General features: G+C 36.4%; 3 protein-coding genes across 5 annotated transcripts; all 3 read right to left on the reverse strand.

The window, feature by feature from the left end:
* Window positions 1–2668: 2668 nt before the first annotated feature.
* On the reverse strand, window positions 2669–5767 carry LOC147861463 (uncharacterized). Its single transcript, XM_087322373.1, has 3 exons — window positions 5200–5767; window positions 3670–4067; window positions 2669–3591 (listed from the first exon to the last, which is right to left on the reverse strand). The coding sequence occupies exons 1-3, from the start codon at window positions 5362–5364 to the stop codon at window positions 3144–3146; spliced, it is 1011 nt and encodes a 336-aa protein (XP_087178499.1). The 5' UTR covers window positions 5365–5767; the 3' UTR covers window positions 2669–3143.
* Window positions 5768–11728: 5961 nt separating this feature from the next.
* On the reverse strand, window positions 11729–17132 carry GALK (Mevalonate/galactokinase family protein). Of its 3 annotated transcripts, none has more exons than XM_087322463.1 (14): window positions 16940–17132; window positions 15921–16108; window positions 15584–15630; window positions 15391–15485; window positions 14882–14964; window positions 14566–14634; window positions 14281–14466; window positions 13845–13979; window positions 13358–13492; window positions 13206–13276; window positions 12810–12887; window positions 12347–12488; window positions 11907–12048; window positions 11729–11837 (listed from the first exon to the last, which is right to left on the reverse strand). In XM_087322463.1, the coding sequence occupies exons 1-13, from the start codon at window positions 17097–17099 to the stop codon at window positions 11938–11940; spliced, it is 1500 nt and encodes a 499-aa protein (XP_087178589.1). In that variant the 5' UTR covers window positions 17100–17132; the 3' UTR covers window positions 11729–11837; window positions 11907–11937. The 3 variants fall into 3 exon arrangements, with proteins under 3 accessions (XP_087178589.1, XP_087178588.1, XP_087178590.1); XM_087322462.1 differs by having other exon boundaries at window positions 11729–11832; window positions 11904–12048; XM_087322464.1 differs by having other exon boundaries at window positions 11729–12048; window positions 16940–17128.
* Window positions 17133–18631: 1499 nt separating this feature from the next.
* Window positions 18632–20582, reverse strand: LOC147861465 (large ribosomal subunit protein eL42-like). Its single transcript, XM_087323033.1, has 5 exons — window positions 20464–20582; window positions 19996–20101; window positions 19734–19801; window positions 19213–19287; window positions 18632–18824 (listed from the first exon to the last, which is right to left on the reverse strand). The coding sequence occupies exons 1-5, from the start codon at window positions 20464–20466 to the stop codon at window positions 18768–18770; spliced, it is 309 nt and encodes a 102-aa protein (XP_087179159.1). The 5' UTR covers window positions 20467–20582; the 3' UTR covers window positions 18632–18767.
* Window positions 20583–22421: the final 1839 nt, after the last annotated feature.

The following is a 22421-nucleotide window of genomic DNA, read 5'->3' on the forward strand; positions in this document are numbered from 1 at the left end:
TGTCTAATACAAGTATGGCGTTATTTATGTGATGTCTGATACAAGTATGACCGACAAGATTTACATGAATGTTGACACAATTCAGGTTGACTAACATATTATTGGGTGGGAAAAGTTTGCATATTGTTACTTTCATGTTGGCATGTATCGTCACCTCTTTGTCTATTATGCAAGATGACTTTTTAAAGTTACCATGGTTTGATACATCTGTGTTAAGCTTAAGTCATTCAAATCTATATCAACACAATATATAGTCAAAGGATGTACTACTTGAGGGTATGACTTCCGTATTTATTTATCGAAGATTCTTTTGTACCACTTTTTGATGTTGTTATTGGATATTCATAATGCAAAATGAGTATTTAATCTTCCAAAGCATTATACATTATACACTAGAGTTGTTCTATAATTGAATATTGAAATTTATATTATCACAAAGAAATATTCAACCATTTATCATACTTCATCTCATCTTGATGCTTCTAATGCTTCCAACAAAAGCATCATGGTTTTATGATACCTTATGCTTCCTAAAAAAGTGAAAAACTAAAAAGACCATAATATATCTCTAAGACGATATGACAAAAACGTCTCCTATTCTCAACGTGTGAAATGGGTATTGGGTCATTAGTTTGCCTATCTACTTCATTTTTTTCACTTAACTTTGTTCCTTTATTTCTACTCAAAAGATCTTATACAAGAGTTATAGTAATTTTGTAACATATGATATAATTGTTGTTTTGCTACTAAATTATCTATTTGAAATAACCTTGTTGAATAATGTTATTATCTTCCTCGTCATGCTATTAATATGAGATTTTGGGCTAGATGGTTCACTTTCAAAAGGAATGTTACATCTACCAATATAATCTTATATAGGACTCAAAATATTAAAAATACATCAAAACTACACTGCTGATTAATCTACTTCACATTATTAATAGCATATTATTTAAACAACATGACAATACACAAAACCCTTGATATCCATACAACATCAACTATGAGAGTTTATGGCAAGGTAATCCTTTGAGTGTTTAAAGATTGATTGACATAATGGCAATCATGAGAATGTACTATAGAGTTTACTTGCGAGAATTCCCAAACCAACTCTACTTTCAGCCTAGATAGTCATGATATTGTAAGGAGACCATCAAATAATCATTTTTCATGCTCCAATTGTACCCCAATACTTGAGGTGGTCAAATGATACCTTATATATATAATGGGGAGAATAAAACTCTTACTCTAGATGGAAGACCCATTGAATGGATTGTAAGATAGCAATGGCTTTAGAAATCAGGCATGTAAGGAATCTATACCTATCATCTACATAGAAGATCCACTAAAAGAGTGACCAAAATTTCCTACTTGAACGATTTTAGAAATTAGGCATGAGGCCATATGGGTATTATATTTGTAGGTACAAAGATAGTTGCCAGATGGGAAAGGTAGTCGCATGAAATAGGGTTCTAGGTTACATCTTTCTAGCTATAGACATGCACCACGTGTAAACTAAAGCAATGTGATTGACTACATGGTATCAATTGAGCAAATTCATGCAAATTTTTGGCCCTAGTACTCTTTCATATACACCACCCCTCATTACTATTTGTGATCTTTAAGCCACTCTTTCCTATTGTAAATTTGTTTTGTGTCTATTGCATGTGTTGTATTTTAGCATGTTTGAAAGTGTTAAAGAGGGATTTGGCAAGGATGCATTAGTTGTGAAAAGAAGAAAGATGAAATTGTGGGAATGAGAAGACATATTGAGCAAGAACATGTACAAATATAAAACAAAATAAGTAGACAATCAGCTAAATCTAACATAGAACCATATATTGTATGAATGCATAACTCTTTAGAGACTTAAAAAAAAACCTCGATAGCATCAATTCATCACATAATCAGTCATGTTTCTGTGCTAAAAAAAGGCCTAATATGTGAGCAAATATAAGATGTTAGGTAGAACGAAACAAATTGTTATCATAAGAATTTTACAAGGGTGTGGGTTACAGAACATTGCCCTTAGTGAGTGAGATGTAGCTTACATATATTTATGAGATCACATGCATTTGGAGACGATCTAAAAGTATAAATGACATGATAATTATGTAAAGCATCTAGGCATATCTTTTATTTTAAAAAACGGACAAGGTTGCACAAAAATCATTGTGGGGCTATGTATATAATCTTTACTTGTCAATCTACTTATATTGTCCCACCTTCTAGGATTGATCACCAAACGTTCTAATCATTTCCCTATATAAAAATAAAATAGCTCAATCTATACTATTAACAAATTCATTCAAGCCAAGATTCTAGTTTTAGACACTCTTATTGCAATAAAATTGTTAAACTGTCTTGCAAGTATGTACATGATCTGGATAAGACTAGTATTATTGCTAAAGGCCACAAAAAAGTAACAATATTTAGCAAATACAAAAGCACACAGTTGTATTACAATTCATCATAGCTATGCTGGAGGAGTAGCTCAACATCTTGATAGAAGTATTTTATTCCTAATGAAAGAAAGTTAATTGAAGCTTCAATGCAAGTGTTATGTGTACATCTATCAATGCAAGTGAAACTTCACTTGCTATTACATCTAGATGCAGTCATTTACATTAACTCATAGACAAACAAGTTATGCAACAAAACAGAAGCCCAGCAAATCCACCTATCTCCAAATAATATAAATCATGTCTCAAAAAATATTACAAAAAAAAAACTTCAGAGGAAAATCCTTTGTATGTTTAGTACAACTTCTATCTCCACAAAACAGTTAATGCCTCTGGATACTTGTGACAAGGAACGGTGAACAAAAACGCCATTTCCATGGGATGTACGGTGCCCAACAATAAGATTTCTATTCTAAAGGCAATCTTGAGTCTGATCGGCTGTTTCAATATATCTTAGTGCATGTTGATTCCCCTCAATATATCTCAACATATCTTGATTTATGTCAATATATCTCGGCATATCATGATTCATCTCAATATATGTCACCATACCATGATTTGTCACAATATATATTAAAATAACATTGATTCTTCTCAATATATAGATCTTCATCTGGCAATGTACTTCAATTCGACATTCCAATGTGCTAAAAAGAGGAACTACACTATATAATGAATGGATCAAGGTGAATCTCCATTCAGAACTCTCTTGATCATAGATCTTTGCTCCGGAGACAATCTCGTTGGGAATTTCACATCAAACTTTAGCCTGAGATTTCCTTTCTTCCCAGGGTCTTTGGCAATAGGCATGCCTTCATTGGGAATGATCTTTTCATAGCCAGGATATATAAGCTCGGGACATGTTATAGTGAGTATCTTTCCACTCAAATGAGGAATAGATATTGATGTACCCCCTAAGGCATCCGCTAATGAAATTTTTTGAAATACTATTAGATCATTACCATCCCTTTTGAATAAATCGTGTGATTTCTCATCAACCACAAACACTAAATCTGCTGGTATAATACCTGGCTTCTCGTTTCCTTTCTCAGGAAATGTTATCTTCGTCCCCTTCTTCCACCCTGGTTTTATATTGATGGTCAGAACCTCTTCAAGAATAGACATCTTCCTGTTTTACACACAAAACAAGTATTAAAAAGTGCACTGGCCCAAGCTTCCAATCAAAGTCAATGGCATACATACTCACCCACCAACACCCAATATATTGCGAGATATCCGCATCTTTCTTGCAGAGCCATTATAAAGCTCCTCAAGACTGCAAGGAAGTTTGTTCTCAATGGGAGGTTCCTTCCTTATGCCACTTGAACTTCCTTCATGGAAATTTCCGAACGCATTACCAGGTCCATCATTGTATGACGAATGCATAGACTTGTTTTGGTTAGCATAAGTGGTATTTTTAGCCCCAGGGAATGGACTCGAGGAACCAAAAACTTCAGAGAAAACATCTTCTGCATTCCTTGGATTATATTTGTACTTATTGTTATTTTGTCCATTTCCATTTGATTCTGCATGAACTGGCATGTCTTTTAACCCCTCCTCTCCATATCTATCATAGATGGATCGCTTGTGGGGATCACTCAGAACCTACAAAAGTGATCGAGTTATGCCTAGCTCCATAAACCAACTTTTCATAGTTATTTACACTTTACACTCAAGAAAATCATGCACAAAAGTTCATTCGTCCAAATTAATGTTTAGTTTCTTTCATTTATTTGGAACAATTAGAAAACTTGAATGCTTACAAACGGTGATGTGCTGGAGATATCCAATCAAAGAAATTTATGTAGCCATCTTTTTGAAAGATATAAAACGGAAACAGCAAAAAAGGAACTTATTTGGAAGTTGAATCCTTTCAATTACATGCTTAATTTAAATCATTTACTTCAAATTCGTAACTTTAAATGCTTATTAAACACGAATATACAGAAGATATTCTGTCAATGGAACGTATAGTAGAATGGGAAACAGTACAAAAGATCTCATTGTTTGACATTTGTATTGGAATGGCAAAAAGAGAAATAAAAAACAAAGATCATTTATTTTGGAATGAAATAAATAGAAACTAGAAGAGAATAATCAGCTCCATACACAGATCTAGCATAATCAGCTCCGTTTCACAGATCTCACATAATCAGTTCATTGTTCCAGAAACATAATCAGCAGTTTACACAATTACTGTGGAAAAAAGGGCTTGAAATTTCAACATTCAGAACGAATAGTTTAGATGATGTCTACGCTTTCTCTCAAGCCATGAACTCCATTTAGCATTCAAGAGAATTTTGGATTGAGACAAACTCAAAAAAACGCATCTTTGAGATGTGGAAGATGATGAAGTTCTTTAGAGAAATCATTAGCTCTATTTCACAGCCTTAGCAAGGAAAAATTAATGTTAAAAACTCCAGATTACGATGCATGCAGCCTTCTATCCTCACCTTTCAAACTCTCTTCAGCAATCACATTTTACAGAAAGATAGAATAGAAAATGGCCGAAAGCATACGTCCAACACACCATAGAGAATAAAAAAAAATGGGGAGAGAGAGAGATAGAAAGAAAACGAAGAAGAAGGCATTCACTGTGCATTCTTATACCGGATCATCCAATAAACCATGTATCATCATGTTTATAAATAAAGCTGGAGTGGGGATTGGCGAAAGGAAATATCGAATATATGGCCTACAGGCCTTGAAAAACAAATGAAAGGATAGAACTGAGTACCTCATATGCTTCTGAGATCTGTTTAAAGTGAGCTTCTGCTTCCTTCTTGTTCCCAGGATTCTTGTCCGGATGCCATTTCATAGCCATTCTCCTGTAAGCTCGTTTGAGGTCATCTTCTGACGCATTTTTTCCGACTTTCAAAACGCTGTAATAATCTGCACTCATTTCCTGCTCTTTCTAATCACAATTTCCTTCTTCCAAGCATAACGATGATAACAACTATTTGAAGCAATCGCAGAATGAATGAGGAAGCCCCTGAAGAATCTCAGAAATCGAGAAGAAATAGCTGAAGATAGTTGGACGAATATGTAGGAAATATTGATTAGAAAGCAGGAATTAGCACTAGGAAATGCAGACACCGTGAAGATAGGGATGTAGATCCGCTGAGAAGAAGAAGAAGGAGAAGGAGAAATTAAGCAGATCGATCAAATCGGGACGTTTGAGCGATGAGTGGAGAAAACGAGACGAAACTAGCAGCGATGAAGGATATGTCGCCGATCTTCAACACCGAGGGAACAACAGAGGAAGGAAAAAACGTTAAGAATCGGATGGTATATCAAAGAAAAGGACGTCTGCAGATTGAGAAGGAGCTGCGGCCGATGGAGTAAAAAGGAAGAGCTGGCGATGGCGGGAGAAGGTGGAAGCAACGAAAGGGAGGAGATATGGAAAGGCAAGAGGCGTTTCTGCTGATCGGGAAGAAACGAAGGGAGAAACGGCCGCTCTGATCGTCTCCAGTCGGAGAGGAGGAGGAGGAGGAGGAGGAGGAAAGACAGAAGGAAACGCCTGGCGATGGAGAAGAAACGGCCGTGAAGATCAAAGGCTGAGACAGAGACAGATCGATTGAAGGCAGAGACAGAAGCAACAGAAGAGAGAGAAGTAAGAGCGAGAAGTAAGAGAGAGAAAGAGAGAGAGAGAGAGAGAAGTGGTCTTTGAATGAATGAGAGTTGAAAGTCTTCTTGGAAACGAAGAAGAGAGAGAGAGAGAGAGAGAGAGAGGAAACGGGAGGGTGTGTGGAAGAAACGGCAAAGGCTGAGCTATTTTGTGAGAAACCCTAGAAGCGGACAAGGAGGAGAAGTCTTGTGAAGAGAATGAATGACTTTGTGGGCATTGGGCATTGGGCATTGGGCATTGGGCACCGGCCACTGGCCACATGACTGATATATCCCGATCTATTATTCTCCATTGCCATCTATTCTCTCGTACGTAGGGCAAGGGTGAGACTTAGTGTGGTCCGGAGTTGTGTGTGTGTGTGTGTGTGTGTGTGTGTGTGTGTGTGTGTGTGTGTGTGTGTGTGTGTGTGTGTGTGTGTGTGTGTGTGTGTGTGTGTGTGTGTACAATCCGTTGTTGGTCTGGAACCTATGGGATTTCATGGAGACCTGCACACGGCCAGAGTTTCATGCATTTTGATTCAACATGAGATTGGAACCCCCCCAATGCATCACCCCAATAAAACCCATGGCTCGTCCTTCGGCTATTGTAGATCCCTAACAGAGAGAGAGAGAGAGTGTGTGTGTGTGTGTGTGTGTGTGTGTGTGTGAGAGAGAGAGAGAGAGAGGCTTCGTTGTCTTCAAAGGTCAAACACGATGCAGAGGTGAATGTCACCCACCTACTTTTTGAAATGTTATTATTACACCGCTTGCTTCTGCGGTAAGCGAGAGTGTCCCTGCGGTAAGCGAGAGTGTCCCTGCGGTAAGCGAGAGTGTCCCTGCGGTAAGCGAGAGTAGATGAACTCTATCTACAAGATTGTGTATGTCTATGTGTTTGTATGTGTGTGGTCATGGTCAAGAAAGTGGTCTTGATAGCAAGTTGGTGCACTCTCTTAGGAGTCGCTAATTGTTTTCCATGAGCTCTTCTAAGGTCGACAAGGAAAGGAGGTATGCCTTCCTAGGTCATGGCTCTCGACTTCCTTATGTGACTTTTCTTTTACTCTTCCTAGAGTTAGGCCACCTTAGAAATCAATTTAGAAGGATCTTTATAAAGTGAATATAAAGTTGTGTGTGTGTGTGTGTGTGTGTGTGTGTGTGTGTCTCAGACACACACACAGACTTCTTCTTTTTCTGTACAACAATTGAGGAAGATGACACACATAGGTTGATTATATGCCCACTTGCTAAAGCCATTTGGGTTTTTATATCACAAATTTGGACATCTTTAACAAGCAACGGTTTGTCACCTTTTAAATGGGTTTTCATTGATGGTACTAGATGTCTACCCACCCCATCATATCAGGTGGTGTTTGACTATCTACAGTATTGGCAGAGGTGGTATAATTGGAGCATGAGTAATGGGTTCATGTTTGATGGACTTTGTGATGTTCCACAACAATGTCTTTGACTAAAAGGAACGTTGATTTGGCAAATTTTTTAACTATATTGTCTAGGAATGTTGTCCTAATAAGAGGAAGATTTATATAATCTAGTATTACAATACTTGAGAGGGTTTACCTTGCCATATCACTATTTTAATGAAGTAGTTGAGATTGCAAGATTTTGTTTTATCGTCTCATTTTAATACAAACATAGATTTGCTAGAAGGCAAAAAAAATGGAGAGACTCCGTTTACATCCTAATTGGTGGTTTCACTCCTTGGTTAGGGTAATGTAAAGCAAATAGTAATTATAGACCATACTATTACTACATATTATGTATATACCATTGGAAACCGAAATACAAGAACCCTAAGCTTTTGGAGTGGTTCTCCACACACTACTACATTTCCCCTTCATTCATAAATTTTGCCCCAATTCTACTGTTGACCCCCCTACACTTCTCACGAAGTCTAATACCATCTTGAATTAGCTTCTTAAAGCAATCAAATGTGTACCCCACTAGGTACATGATGCGTCAACATAGGACACAAGGGTTTTTTGGGTTCCCGATTCGGCTTTGGAAAAGCATAGGAGAAGAGACAACATATGGGGCTAGATAGCCTTTGTTTACAATTGGAAGTTATTATGACTGATACTAAGGACAAACAAGTAATCAAAAGATTACAGGAAAAGAATGGTTTCATGATGCTTCACCATGGTGACACCCATGAGCATAAGACAAGACAAAGATGAAACCCTACCAGTGTCCCCTACCATTGAACTATGGCATTGTGTTATACCATGGATGTCAACCAACTATAAATCCAAAATTTGAGAGCTTTACCTCACCAACACAGTCATAACAACACCCTTGAGTTTTCATGTATAAAAGGGTGGCCAATCCCCTTTTTATAGTTGAACGTTTTAGGCCCCGAGATCACCACAAGTTCCCCGAGATCCCCTTTTGTTTAGGTCCTTATGAGTTTTTAGCATAAGTACATTGTACAATGTATGCATGGAAGTTGTTTTAATGTAATGTATGCTACTATTTTGAACTCATGGATGGTAAATTGCAATATATATTCAAAGGGTGCAAGTAAGCTTCAGTTTTTGTTTAAAACAATACAAACCAATAGCTTCAAAGCTTATGAAATGTCATATGTTCATAGGAATGTGGAAGAAATCATTTTTCTTTTCCATTGTAAGTGATCGATGTTGATGTTGCTTATGACCATTTTCCAAGCCCAAGTGTTAATAGTCACCAAACAATTGCTTTTCAAGTTTGGGAAAGTTTAGATTTTTTTCACAAATGAGGTTTTTGTTTCAACAAACTCTAAATTTTCACCCAATTTCTTAAGACAATTGTAGTTGTATTCATAAAAAAATAAGGTAATTATATAAGCAGTTGAAAGGTTGGCCAATACTGACATAATTATAACATGTACTCATAAGCTATAGATTTATTTAATCATTTATACAATATTATTAGCATGAGTTTCGTAAGATATAGATTATGTAAATCGTCTATATTGTACGAGTTCTTATATGCACAGATCTTGTGGAGCATTTTACTATGATGTGTGTGGTGGGATGGGCCCATGGGCAAGAGACAAGCTCTACATACACCAATTGCGTGTAAGGAAAAGCAAGCCCTCACACTATTTTAGAAAGCATGTGAGAGAGAAAGAGACAAGTTCTACAAACACCAATCGTGTTTTAATTAACACAAGAGATAACTCTAACATAAAGGTTCGATCGACTTGGATGCTATGTATAGTGTGAATAGTAAGAACATGTTGCCTCACCACTATCGGCGCAAACAATGACCCAATTACAAGAAGTGGACCACATTATACAATAATGGAGGCCTTATAGTTATTTATTCTAATTTGATAATGTTATTAAACCTTACATGGTAACCTTAAACATTTCGTATTTTGCAACATTGACCATTATAGAATTAAATATCCAGCATCAATATAAAAACAAACATATGGAAATTTGTAGGTTGAATCCTATAGCCCCTACATATAGATAGAGACAACTACATTCTACGATGATGTTCACTTTGGATCTTGCAATAAAGGAGCTTACCACGTACTCTCTAATTTTACACGCAACATACCTCTTTTATTTGTAGTGAGAGAAACAAAATCGTCCAAAATCTTTTCATATTGGATGATGCAAACAATCATAACCAATAGGAGATATGTTTACCATGTTAGTTCGTGGGTCGTAAGGGAGGTTTCCCACTTTTGGTGGTTGGCTCCAATTGACAATTATGAGGATATACATAATAGGGAAAGCTAATTCCTCCACAGGGACGGAGAGTATATGCAAGTTGCGCTTCCAATGTTAGTGCCACCTCCTCTGCATGCACATAATTAACATTTCATTAAATTGGTAAGTTTGTCTTCCAATTTTGATGCCACATAGCTCTATAGGAGACCTTAATGATACTACCATCGGACATAACTATACAATGGGTTACTTATCACTCAAGTATGTAGGCACATAATTAACTATTCATTCAATTGGAGAGACACACACTATACGTAAGTTTCTCTTCCAATTTTGATGCCACATAGCTCTATAGGAGACCGTAATGAAACTACCATCAAACATAACTTCACAATGGATTGTTTATCACTCACACAAATGGACACATAATTAAACTTTAATGAACACTTCATTAAAATGGGAGTAACACACGTTATATGATCATGACACACTCAATTCTCTATGCCTTCTTCATGCACATTCAAACAAGGGTTCTCACAACCTAGGATGGCATTCAATCATTGCTTGCCCTTCAAGAAGTACATGCTTTTCCTCATGATTCGCACACAACCCATAGTTGGGCCCTCCATAACACTTATGTCTAGGTACTATCTATTTATTTAAAATTACATCTTCTTCTTGGGTTTCACATGTCCTTTACCAAATGCCAACACGCCACAATGCAAATTATATAAAATCCAAAATGATATTATGATATTTGCAATTATAATTAGGATTCCAACCCTTCTTGAAGAAGGTTGGTCATCTTGCAAATAGATTTTGTTTACCGTGTTGCAAAATCCTTGAGTCCAATTGAGCAAAAGATCACTACTATTGTGCAAGATCTTGCACTTACCATGATAGAAAAATGTTCAAATACTTTAAAGCCACTTGCAAACCCAAACTTTAAAACTTGTGCGACATGTTGCACCTACTATTTAACAAAGCAAATTGTAAAAACATTGCATCGACTTGAGACAACTTTTCATGGTCAAATGTTCCATTCCACTTGTAAAAGCGTTTCATCCCCCTTGAGAAACATATTTGGGGCATTTCCACTTGTTCAATTGCTATGGTAGGTTGCATCTTTATGCACCCAAGAGGAAACTCAATTGTTTCCCTTAAAACAACTCAATTGTTGTAATAGGTTGTATATCTATGTGCTCAAAAGGGAACTTGAATGTAAACAACTTAATATCTCACAATTAAGTTGCCCATTTAATTAGTGTAACACATACATGGTAGGTTGCAAATCCACATGTTTGAGCGCAATGGGAAACTTGTGGGCAAAGAAGCTAGCCTATTAATGACACACACGTAACCCAAAGCATACAAGAGGAACACAATCATTGTATTGTCTCAGATTTCATGACCTACACAACCAGTCTCTAAAACATATCAGCCACAAAGAGAACCCTTTGTTTAACTAGTTAGAATCTAAGGTCTTGTTCATTGATCTCAAGAAAAAAACTCGTCTAATGCCAGACATGGGACTTTAGGCCCCATGAATTTGCGATCCAAAGTCTTGAGGAGCACTTCCACGTGATCATGCTAGCAGTAAGTTATATTTGACTTTCTTAGCTTCCACTAGCCATTGCATTGCATTTTCGGTATTGTATACTCAAACAGTCTCTTGTTTATCAATGATGCATGAAAAGTATTAATGTTTCCAAAACATACCAAATGTGGAATCAGGCCCCTCTCCAGAAGACCTATGGATTTGCAAACCAAAGACAAGGAATACTCCTTATGTAGGCATGCTTAAAAAATGTTTAATATCATACGAAGTTTTTACATTACTTGAGACTTCTGTTTTCTACTTGTGCAACATACCCTTTTAGTATTATTGTAACCTTTTGTTTACATATTTGGCTATGTAATGCGATGCCATCTATCTTTCCAGTGGAAAAAGAGAAGCATCTTGCCTCCACAAATAAACTATTAAATAGTTCTATTCAATATTTATTCATAAAAATGAAAAAGAAAAACATTGGATGATATGGAAAATCTACAAATGATCTTAGGATAACCGCCACAGATCCCAAGTCATTTTTCCAAATCATATGTAAGAAGAGTTCTTTCAGAGTTTTAGGATAGCAGCTCCACAGATCCCAAGTCATTTTTCCAAATCATATGTAAGAAGAGTTCTTTCAGAGTTTTAGGATAGCAGCTCCACTTGAAGGCTTTGAGGCAAAAACGTATAACCCGAGATCATCAACATTGATTCTACCTCTTGCAATCCGAGACTGATAAAATTCATCCTGTCAAAGAAATTCCCAAATATATCCAGTTATATTTGCTCGATGAATATAAATCCATTTCAGTTATATAATTCCATATTTGCATGGTACATATACAAAAAATGATTAAGTCTTGTTTCAAACACATACAGAAGGATGATACATATTTATGTATATCCAGTTATATAATGTCGTGTTTGCATTGTATAAACAAATGAATGATCCGTTGAAATGTCCAGTTATATAATTCCATTGCATTATACATACACAAAAGAATGCTCTGATGAAATATATTGCATAATTAGGAAGGAATGCATACCTTCAATGCTTGGATGAAAGATGATACATTACTCTCTTTCACTAATGTGACAACACATCCACCCCATCCAGCTCCAGTTAGCCTAGCACCAAATGCCCCATTCTTTCTACATATACTTACAAGCTCCTCAAGTTCTGGGCAACTAAAATCAGTGCAACAAAACATAAACAAAATTTTCGTTGAAATTATATTGATATGCTATCTGAAAAAGTAAATGTTTCTACATTAAAACGGAACTTTAAAACATTTTTATGCTATTTGTGATCAAATGATTTTTCGTTATTAGAATGGTGTAGCACTTAATGAAATCATAGACTTAAACGTAAACCAATATGCTACGTTAAACAGAGTTTTTCTGTGCTATTTAGATTAAATGAAACTTAAATTGAGAATTTTTATTTGTTTGAGATATAGTGTAACTTGGAAAAGAGTATATTCGTGGTTAAAAGGGTGCATAATTTACCTGCATTCATACAAGACACTGCAACTGTAATGGCTCTCATTCATCAACCGTCCTAGACTTTCAAGTATTTCCTGCTCACTGATTATCCAATTTTCAACCCCGCATGCTATGTCAAATACTATGTTCAAAATAGTGCACATATACCCCCAATTTGTTTGGTGTTTACCAGAATACCCGTAAGTTTTCAAAATTTCCAGGATATTCTTAAGTTTTGAAAACAAACATCACAATCCATGTAATAGTGAATTTGGAACTATGAAAGGGTACTCCGGAAATCTTCAAAAGCATCAGGGTATTCTGATAAATAACCAAACAAGTTACGTGTATTCCTGAGTACTTCTCTATTCATATAATATCTATACAAACAAATCTTCACATATAATATTTTGAACTCACCCCCCACCAGCTTCAACTGCTTCCCGAAATAAGAACACACGTTTGGCTTCTGTATATACATGTTTCGCTCTCTGCCAGAAAATTATGCCATGGATCAGGCTGGACTCTTGAATGAACAAGAAAATAGAGATTTATTGCTGTGGTAATCTTACCTGATATAGCTTGAAATGCTCTGCAGCAGCCAAGACAGCCAAAGATGTTGGTGAATTTGACATAACAGAAGAGAGAGATTCTGATATTAAAGCTTCAATTTCTGCAGCTGTATAGGGCTCTTCATGCAGACATTTCTAGCCACAACCAGTGTGTAAGAAGCATAGAGAGCAGAATTTCAATTGTTATTGTAAGTAAAAGACAAATTATTGTTTCCATATTTTAAAAAAATCTAAATGTGTAAAGAGGCACACGAAATGGAATCAAATTTTATTATATCTGAAATGCATTTCTTGTTTTAATCTGAAATAAATATATATACACATGAATATTGTGTGAGAAAACATTAGTAAACAGAATTATAAGTGGAAACCACCACTATTACAATCTGAACAAACATTTGTCATGTGCAAGAAAAGAATTTATTGTTGCAATCTGAGAAAAACAAGCAAACAATTTTCAAGATAACCACACACACACAACGTTCACCTCAACAGCGACCACTGGATCAGATGAACCCTCAGATGCAGCAAACGATACACAAAGACCTTCAATATCAGATAGTGTGTGTACACTTGTAATTGCTTCCTTCACAGGTATGCCCAGTTTCACGGCTAACACGATCTGGAAAAGAAATGTCATTAAAATTAGGAAAAAAAACACCAAATTATACCTAGCTTGTTGGGTTTTCGTGGAATACTCATCAGATCTCAAAAAATACTGGAATAACCCCTGTATGGTGTTCAAAATTTACTACGTCTGATCATTCAGGTAAAATTTCAAACTCTGCAATATTCTCACAAATACCCAGCAAGTTGGATGCAAAACTGCAAACTAAGTGCATTGTTTTTTATTGAAATTTCATAATGATCAAAAGACATACATTGAAAAGATATAAAATCAAAACAAAAACAAAAACACATACAGCAGCCAATCTACATTCAACCACTCTATTATTGTAATTTGTGGCAGCAGTGACGGCTTTCTTGGATTCAGCTAAAGAGTGAGCAATCACAAAGGTGCCCCCATTTGGCAGTAAAATATCTGTTGCTCGAATGGGATTGAAATCAATCAAATTTGCAAACCCAGATTTCGCCATGACAGATATTGCCTGTAAATATTCATTTCGTCAATGTTCCCATAATTGTATGGCAAATCTGGTATTGAACACAAATTTGTACAGAACTGTAAACCTACTTTTTTCCATTACCTGGTCCATTCCACCTGACTGAGTGCCTATGTGGTGTTCACACGTACAAGTGAACTCAGCAACTTCTTTCTGCAAAAATGCAATAGAAACATTACTAGGTAGCAGAGACAAGCACCAAAATACCAAAATTACACAGAACACCACAAAATTTGTTGTTTTTAAAGATAAAGAAAAACCATCCCACTGCATTAATTTTTTATTCTTGGGGCATATTTGGGTAATTGAGAAAACATGAGTGTATTCTGGTAAACACCAAACCGTTCAGGGGTATTTAAGTTGTTTTATCTCTAAGTTTTAAGGAAGATTCTTTGCAAACCTGTGGGAAGTTCAGGCCCAAGACTGCCATTATTGCAATAGAAGACGAGCACACCAGAGCTGCTGAGCTAGATAATCCAGACCCTGCAAATATATATACTTTGACCTTCATTTCAAAAAGTTCCGACACTATATCCTGCTATAATGACTGCACAATGGTAAGGATAATGGTAATTGGCAAAGGTAATGTAATGTGACCTAAATAAAAGAGTCATATGCGTCAGCAGGTCACAATTAAACTTAACATCCTGAAGAGATTCTCCATGTGCTGCATTTTCTTTGGATTTTTCTTATTTGAGTTGTTTGAGAAACATTAGCAATGCTCAAACGTGCATGTGAATGTCACAAACCAATGGGTTTAAACTTATTTTATTTACAGTATAACATCTGTCAGAGACCAATTTGACATACAGAATAACTCTAGATAGACAGAGAAAATATATCATTAAATAGACAGTTATGGGACATGACAATCCCATGGCAATGATCAACCTTGGGTTCTCTCAATACCTGTGGGAACAGTGCCATCAATCAACACTTCAAGTCCTGTTGGAGGTTCAAATTTTATGCCTTTACTGTCCAGGTATTCATACAGTCCTTTGTACCTGTAGGAAAATTAAGTTCCTTCTCTAGCTACCAGAATGAACAACTTACACTATTAACAGGTGTCAGTACATTGCATTAATTTTTAAGCCAAACTTACCCGCAAAGAAAATAATGTGCCCACACAAGGTTTTTAAGATCAATTTCCTGCAACAGAAATTACCACGTCAATGAGGAGATCACAATTGTTTGAATATCTATTTAATTGATACCACAGAAATTAATTAATCCCTTACGAGAATTATTAAGAAAATCTCAAATTGGAAACTGAAAAATGCACATGCCTTTCCAATAACTGCTCATATAGTGAGAAAGACGCCACAGGACTTGGGCTCAAAAAAGAATGGTCATGACATTAATATGTTTTTTTTAATCACATTGGATAACTTCTTGCCATCTTGTAGAGAATGACTTTTAATATAATGATGATTAATAACCTGATGTGGGTCCACCGAGAAGGATACAGCTTCATATTGTTCAGGTCGAACATTAGCTACACGTATTTGCCTGGGTCCATTTGATGATTCAGATTTTCGGATCGCTACAATTGTATCTTGCCTGATAGCCATGGGCAAAACTGAATATCCTTCATAATCGATATGCTCTCCTATAAGATTCACTCGACCTGACCATCCATTGGACTCCAATTGGATGAGTATTATGGCTATCAGAAAATCTTCATTCCGACGAAAACCACCATCCATATTGTAAAAAACTACTATTTGGATCATATCTATTTATAACATAATGAATTGCTTTCCAATGCAGCAATTTGGTAATAAACTTGAATGCATCTGGATTTTTGAAATATCAGGTTTTTATTGATCTGCATTAATTCCCAGCATTAATTTCAATGCATCATTAACTAATGAAATTGGATTCATCCGGTTCTTTAAAAAGACAGTTTTTTATTGATATTTTATATATATATATATATGTCCATGTAAATTTCAAGGCATCAATTTGCTATTGAAATTGGATTCATCAGATAATCCGAAATTTAATCTTTTAATATATACATATGTTAATTTGTCCTTGTTAAGCTTCTAAGCATATTTTGGAAGCTTGGACAGCATGTCAAAATTCATTTTAGCAGAAATGCTTGTCTTCTGAATCCTTGAGGGCACGGCAAATTGTACATATGAGCTTCTGGTAAATGCTTGAAAAGTATGCAAACTGTTGAGTACATGATTTGAGCATGAACCTCAGGGGAATTTGTATGCATGAGAACATTTCTGGAGATAGGTATACTAGTCATCCAAGATGCATTTCTCGGAAATTTACATGCAAGCTACTTCTTGAGAAATTTTCGACAGATGAGAGAGAGAGAGAGAGAGATTGTTGTGGCGGTATTTGCATGCTTGCAACAATCTGTATCTGTATGTGCTTCGTATGTATTTTCGGCGTTCCTTTGAGACAGAGACACAGAGGGAGAGAGGGAGAGATTGCATTTAACCTGGAGATCGAGCGTAAACAGAAGGTGCATGACCATAGATGGCGATGAATCTCTCCTTGAGCTTCTTATATCTATACGCCGTTGCGTCGTTGTAGTCTCCATCGCCACCATAGACAGGCTCCAAGGAGTCGTATTCAGGAATAGGGAGGTCCTGGGCCATGGCTAATCCTTCCCCTGTATCACTCTGTGTCTTTCAATGAGAACAGAGTCTTTTTCGTATGTATTTTTTTGCACACACACACACACATATATATATATATATATAAAGAAGAAGAAGAACACAAGGGAAGCTTTTCTGTTCTCTTCCCAAAATTAGGTGTAAATTTGTGGGCCTGTCCTTTTTCCTTCCTTCCTCTTCTTTTGTGTGTGTGCAAAAGAGAAGAAGAAGAAGAAGAAGAAGAAAGAAGAAGATGAAGAAGAAGAAGGGGAAGACATTGCGTGCATGGCATCTCCTCTCATCCATCACATCCTTGGCCCCCACCACCACCACCACCACTACTACTACTACTAGTTTCTAGTTATCTCTGAGTTCTGCATATACTTTATCCTCACCTCACACCTCACACCTCACTCCATATCTATATCTATATCTATAAGACTATATCTATATCCGGTCACTCACTCCACTCACTCACTCTCGGAAAAAGAAGTAGATCGAACAAGCTGCGCCGCCCCTCCTCTGCTCCCACTCTTTTAACGGCCCCCAACAATCGTTTCACGTAGGTATCTTATTTGTTTGTATACAAACAGCCCCATTTTTTTTAATCTTAATGTGATCATTGGAGGAAGGCCGACATTAGTGTCGTCGTTGTAAGGCCCATAACATAAAATGTAGGTAGGCATAAATAATATCGTTGTGCGTCTCCTGTTTAGAGTATATTCTCACTCTGCTGTACAATGATTATCTCCAAGGGTATTACACTGTTGAAGATAGGATCGCACACTCCAACTTTGAGCTAGATGATTTTGATCAATGTATGCATATCCAATAGGTAAAGGAAGACCATCAATCTGTCACTTATTGGTAGTGGTATCATTCAACCTATAGTAACGATTTTTTGCTGTGTTTTATTTGATTTGACACTAACTTGACAAACCTTGAACAGGGCATCTGGACATTGAATAAACACTAGAATTGGGAGCTCCACTATCCATCTTACTTCCATTTGATTTTTAGTAAAAATACATCATATCCAACACCAAAGCATCTCGCGTATGTCAACACCATGCAATCTACAATGTACACCGTCGTCACTACCAAAGGACTAATCAATTTGGAGGTTTAAATCTTAAAGCTTTCATTCAGTGGCAACATACATACAACTTTTTATACCAATAATGATTTTTATCTGTGTATTGAACAATTTGAGCATTTGTCTATTTATGATCCATTAATGAATGCAGTTACACTCATCCATCATCAATAGTTGACACTTATCTTATCCATTCGTACCGACCAATAATAATATTTATGATTATTGTTAAACCAGAAGTATATGAGGTTTACGGTTCACAAATCGAGAAGTTCAGCTCAGGGTTAGCATGCAAAAACCACCAATCATTACCATAATCAGGAATAAAAGTGCACATCAGTGGCCAAACCAGCCATCTGAAAGATCATGAATTAAGCTACTTATGACACATTTAACTGCTTAGCCCATCAAAACTTTAACGGATTCAACCACACTGTACTCTGACACAAGGTTTTAACGAGAATTTCTGAAACATTCTGTTTCATTTCCGATAGTCTGAAGGGATTACAAACTCGACAAAAAATAATTCTATCAAAAAAACATCCCGGATAACATAGCAACAAAAGATCAGCAGATCAGTACATAGCACCCTTGCGCTTCTTATCACCACCGATTTCAAAATGCTTGCAACGCTGAACAAAAAACAAATAAACAGGTAATGAGCAATTGAATATACTGCAAAACAAGAAATAAGGAGCCTGAGAATCCTCTTTGCAATAAAAAAGCATAAGAAACAATCTGAACCAAATGATAATGCAGAACTTAATTTTGCTTATTAAGAGCTTAGAAACTATCTTTGTGATAGCAAAATCAATTCATAAATCACAAAACAAAGTAGCAACAAGATTGTAAATGTAAAGAATCAATCTAATGTGTTGAGGCGAGTATAAGATGGAAATGACCCTCAATGCAATCTTTGTGGCAACTCACTAAATGACAAAATGTACAAATATGTGATAGTAAGCCTCCAAATGCCTTGTGACCATTTTCAAAAGTCAACAAATCAAAAGCTAATAGTACCTTGATGGCATGCTGGGTGACGTGCTTACAAGACTGGCATTGCAGCCTCAACACAATCTTCTTCGTGGTTTTAGCCTGTGCAATATTACAATCATTAAGCATATAGTCAGTAAAGTTGAACACAACTGACTCAAAAAACAGAGATGCAACATGATCAATCCAGTCACAACAAATACTCATAAGTCATTTTCATGATTCTCAAAGAAAGTGGGCCAAACTCAAGTCAAAAACTCAATTGCTTCAATCAGAGTCAGAAAAATTAAGATAAGGGTGATTAATAATCTGATTTATTTCTATCAGATTCAAACTATAAGACAGTAATCTGATGTGTTCTCTCATTACAAAAAGAAAAAGGTCCTCCAATATAATTTGCTTATCCTTAATTGAGAGACACTAAATGACGTATCTAGTTGATATATATACATCAGTCAGACTGTAAAATACAGTAAGATAAATTCGATCATAATTGGATGATCTGGATATCAATCAGTGACATGACACTAAATCATTAATTGTCTAACCTTCTTGTGGAAAACAGGCTTCGTTTGACCTCCATAACCAGATTGCTTACGATCGTAGCGTCTCTTTCCTGAGATTATAGCAAAGCTCAAAAATTTTAGGCAGTAAAAAAGGCTTGTCAAAATTTGGCACTTCTCATAAATATCGGCTAAAACCTAGCAGTAAGTACAAATAGTTGACGGAAATGAATAGGTATCCAAAAGATGAGACACCATTTGAATCGTAAAATGCCTCACAAAGACACTCATAACATAAATCAAATACCTTGCACATAGAGACTGTCCTTCCCTTTCTTATACTGAGTGACCTTGTGCTGATTGTGCTTCTTGCACTGTTTGCAGAAGGTCTTCTTCATTTTTGGAACGTTCACCTACGGGGAGGAAAATTAAAAAATCCTCAGCTAACAAGAACCGTGAAAGAGAAGAAGAAGCAACTTTCTCTGAGAAGATTGCAACCATCGAATTCTAATAGACGAAGACGACGATGAAGATGAAGACCGTGAAGAAGATGAAGGGATGTCCAATGAGAACATTGGAAATGGCATAGAGATGACAAAAAAAAAAAAAGCGAATTACATCCACAATCTTTCTCAGATGCAGTGAAATAAGCGACCTAAAGCTTTCAATTCCGAGGCGTTTTAAGGACAATTCTGACAACCAAGAACAAAGCAAAGCATACAGAAGAAGACACAGAGACAGAGACAGAGACAGAGAGATGGAAGGAGAGAATTACCATTGTTCCTGAATCGGTGTCGACCCCGCCACAGACCAGAAGAAAGCGAAGGAGAAGGCGCAGAAATCAGACGGAGGAGTGGTTTTGTTCGGAAGCTAGGGTTTCTGGAAATGGTTTCACACCTGCCGTCCGCCCAAAACCACCCTTCGGTTTCGTGTCAAGCTTCCGGAGGTTTTCTTCAACAAAACACACACGTTCTCGTCGACACCCCCCCAAAACCAACATTACAAATGGCCAATCCCTCCCCTATAGGCTCTCCTAACAATCGGCCGAACCGAACCGCGAACCGTGCCTTAACGGTTTAAACGGTTCGTTTCGGTTTAGGTTCAGGTTTTTAAACGGTTCGGTTAGGTTTCAACCATTAGAAGCCGCGGTTTTAACGGTTTAACGGTTTTCTTTTTTTATTGTTTTTAAACAATCTTTTCATTTTTAGACCTTATTTTCACATTTTAGGAACATCTTTAAAATTTTAAAATTTTAAAATAATGAAATATGTTAATTTAACATTTTAAAATTTTGACCTAAGTTGAAAACCAAAACCGTAGGTTTAAACGGTTTCGTGGTTCGGTTCGATTCAAGTTTCAAAAAATTTTAACGGTTCGGTTTTGACCCTCTCAAACCGAACCATTGCTGATTGTTGGGCCTCCCCCCCCCCAAGCTTTTACTTGGTTCACACCTATTGTTCACAATCACGCAAACATGTTGATCTTTGGTCGGTCGTACATCACTAGAGTCGGCGAACAACCTTCTCCACCGTCCAAAACCGGTGAGAAGATTGCATTCTGAACTTGTTCTCGAAGTTGCAACCTACTTCACACCTTCCACCTGGACAAAAACAATCAATCAAAAACTCTGTTGACACGACATAAGATCATTAGATGAAGAAATTGTGGGGTGGACAACGTTTTCTCTGTTCGAAGCTCATGAAGTTGTGCACTGCATGCAATTTCTTATCTTAAGGCATGGTGCACCCTATGGTCATAGCAAGGAGAATGAGAATGGGAGTGGATTTAGCAGAAGATTAATCAAGGGATTCATAGACATATAACATATGAGATCGCACAATGTTAGAAGAAAATGCATGGCCTACCGTTTGAGCTAGTCACTTGTACATATAAATACAAGTTGCCCCATTGGGTGAAGTCCAATGACCACTTATCCACAAAGTAAACACTTTCATGCAAAATCAAGTTTTTGAATCTTAGTTTAAATAATTAGTGTAGTGTGTTGTTTTGCATATGAAGAAAGAAGTGGCATACCCTATTTTGGTAATCATAGGTATTGCTTGCCATGCAAAAATTAAATTGCATTAATCCCTCTCTTCAATTGGTTTATCTCTCATGGTAATTTACTATCAATCCCTCTCCTCAATTGCTCTATACCATATGTTGATTAAGACTTCGTCCATAAATTCACAATTAAGATAATGTATCACAGTTTGTTGCATGTGTGATGTCTTGTTTTCTTTTTGTTCATAATATGACAACTAAACCAAATTTGCTTTTGTTGAAGGGTATTAATAAATTTACACCTACAAAATGTAAAACCCGGAACCAAATAAGATCACTCCATATAGTCGTGAACCATTGACCAAGGAAATTAGAAACTGAGGTATAGCACATATCATTCACCTACTAAAAGTTATTTTTTTCTAAAACAAGACTCACATCTCCAATAGTTATGCTACATCATGCAAAACATAGTATGCACAACCTAATCATAGTTAAACATGATGCCGTAAGTACAAATGAATTTATAAGTTGGTGTGCTAAAAATGTTATAAGATGAAGGTATCGAGACTCGAGGGTGATTGAGAAAGAGGAGAGAAAAACGTCTACTATAGGATGAAGTCAACCTATGAGATTATTTAGAAGCAAAACTATTGTCATCTAGTTAGGTTACATCCCATATGATATATGAGGATGATATATATGGCACCATATGCCTAGAGAGAGAAA

Source organism: Azolla caroliniana, unplaced genomic scaffold, assembly GCF_043228905.1.
Source record: "Azolla caroliniana isolate FFs.n. ecotype wild unplaced genomic scaffold, voAzoCaro1.0.p SCAF_7, whole genome shotgun sequence".
Classification (NCBI taxonomy): Eukaryota; Viridiplantae; Streptophyta; class Polypodiopsida; order Salviniales; family Salviniaceae; genus Azolla; species Azolla caroliniana.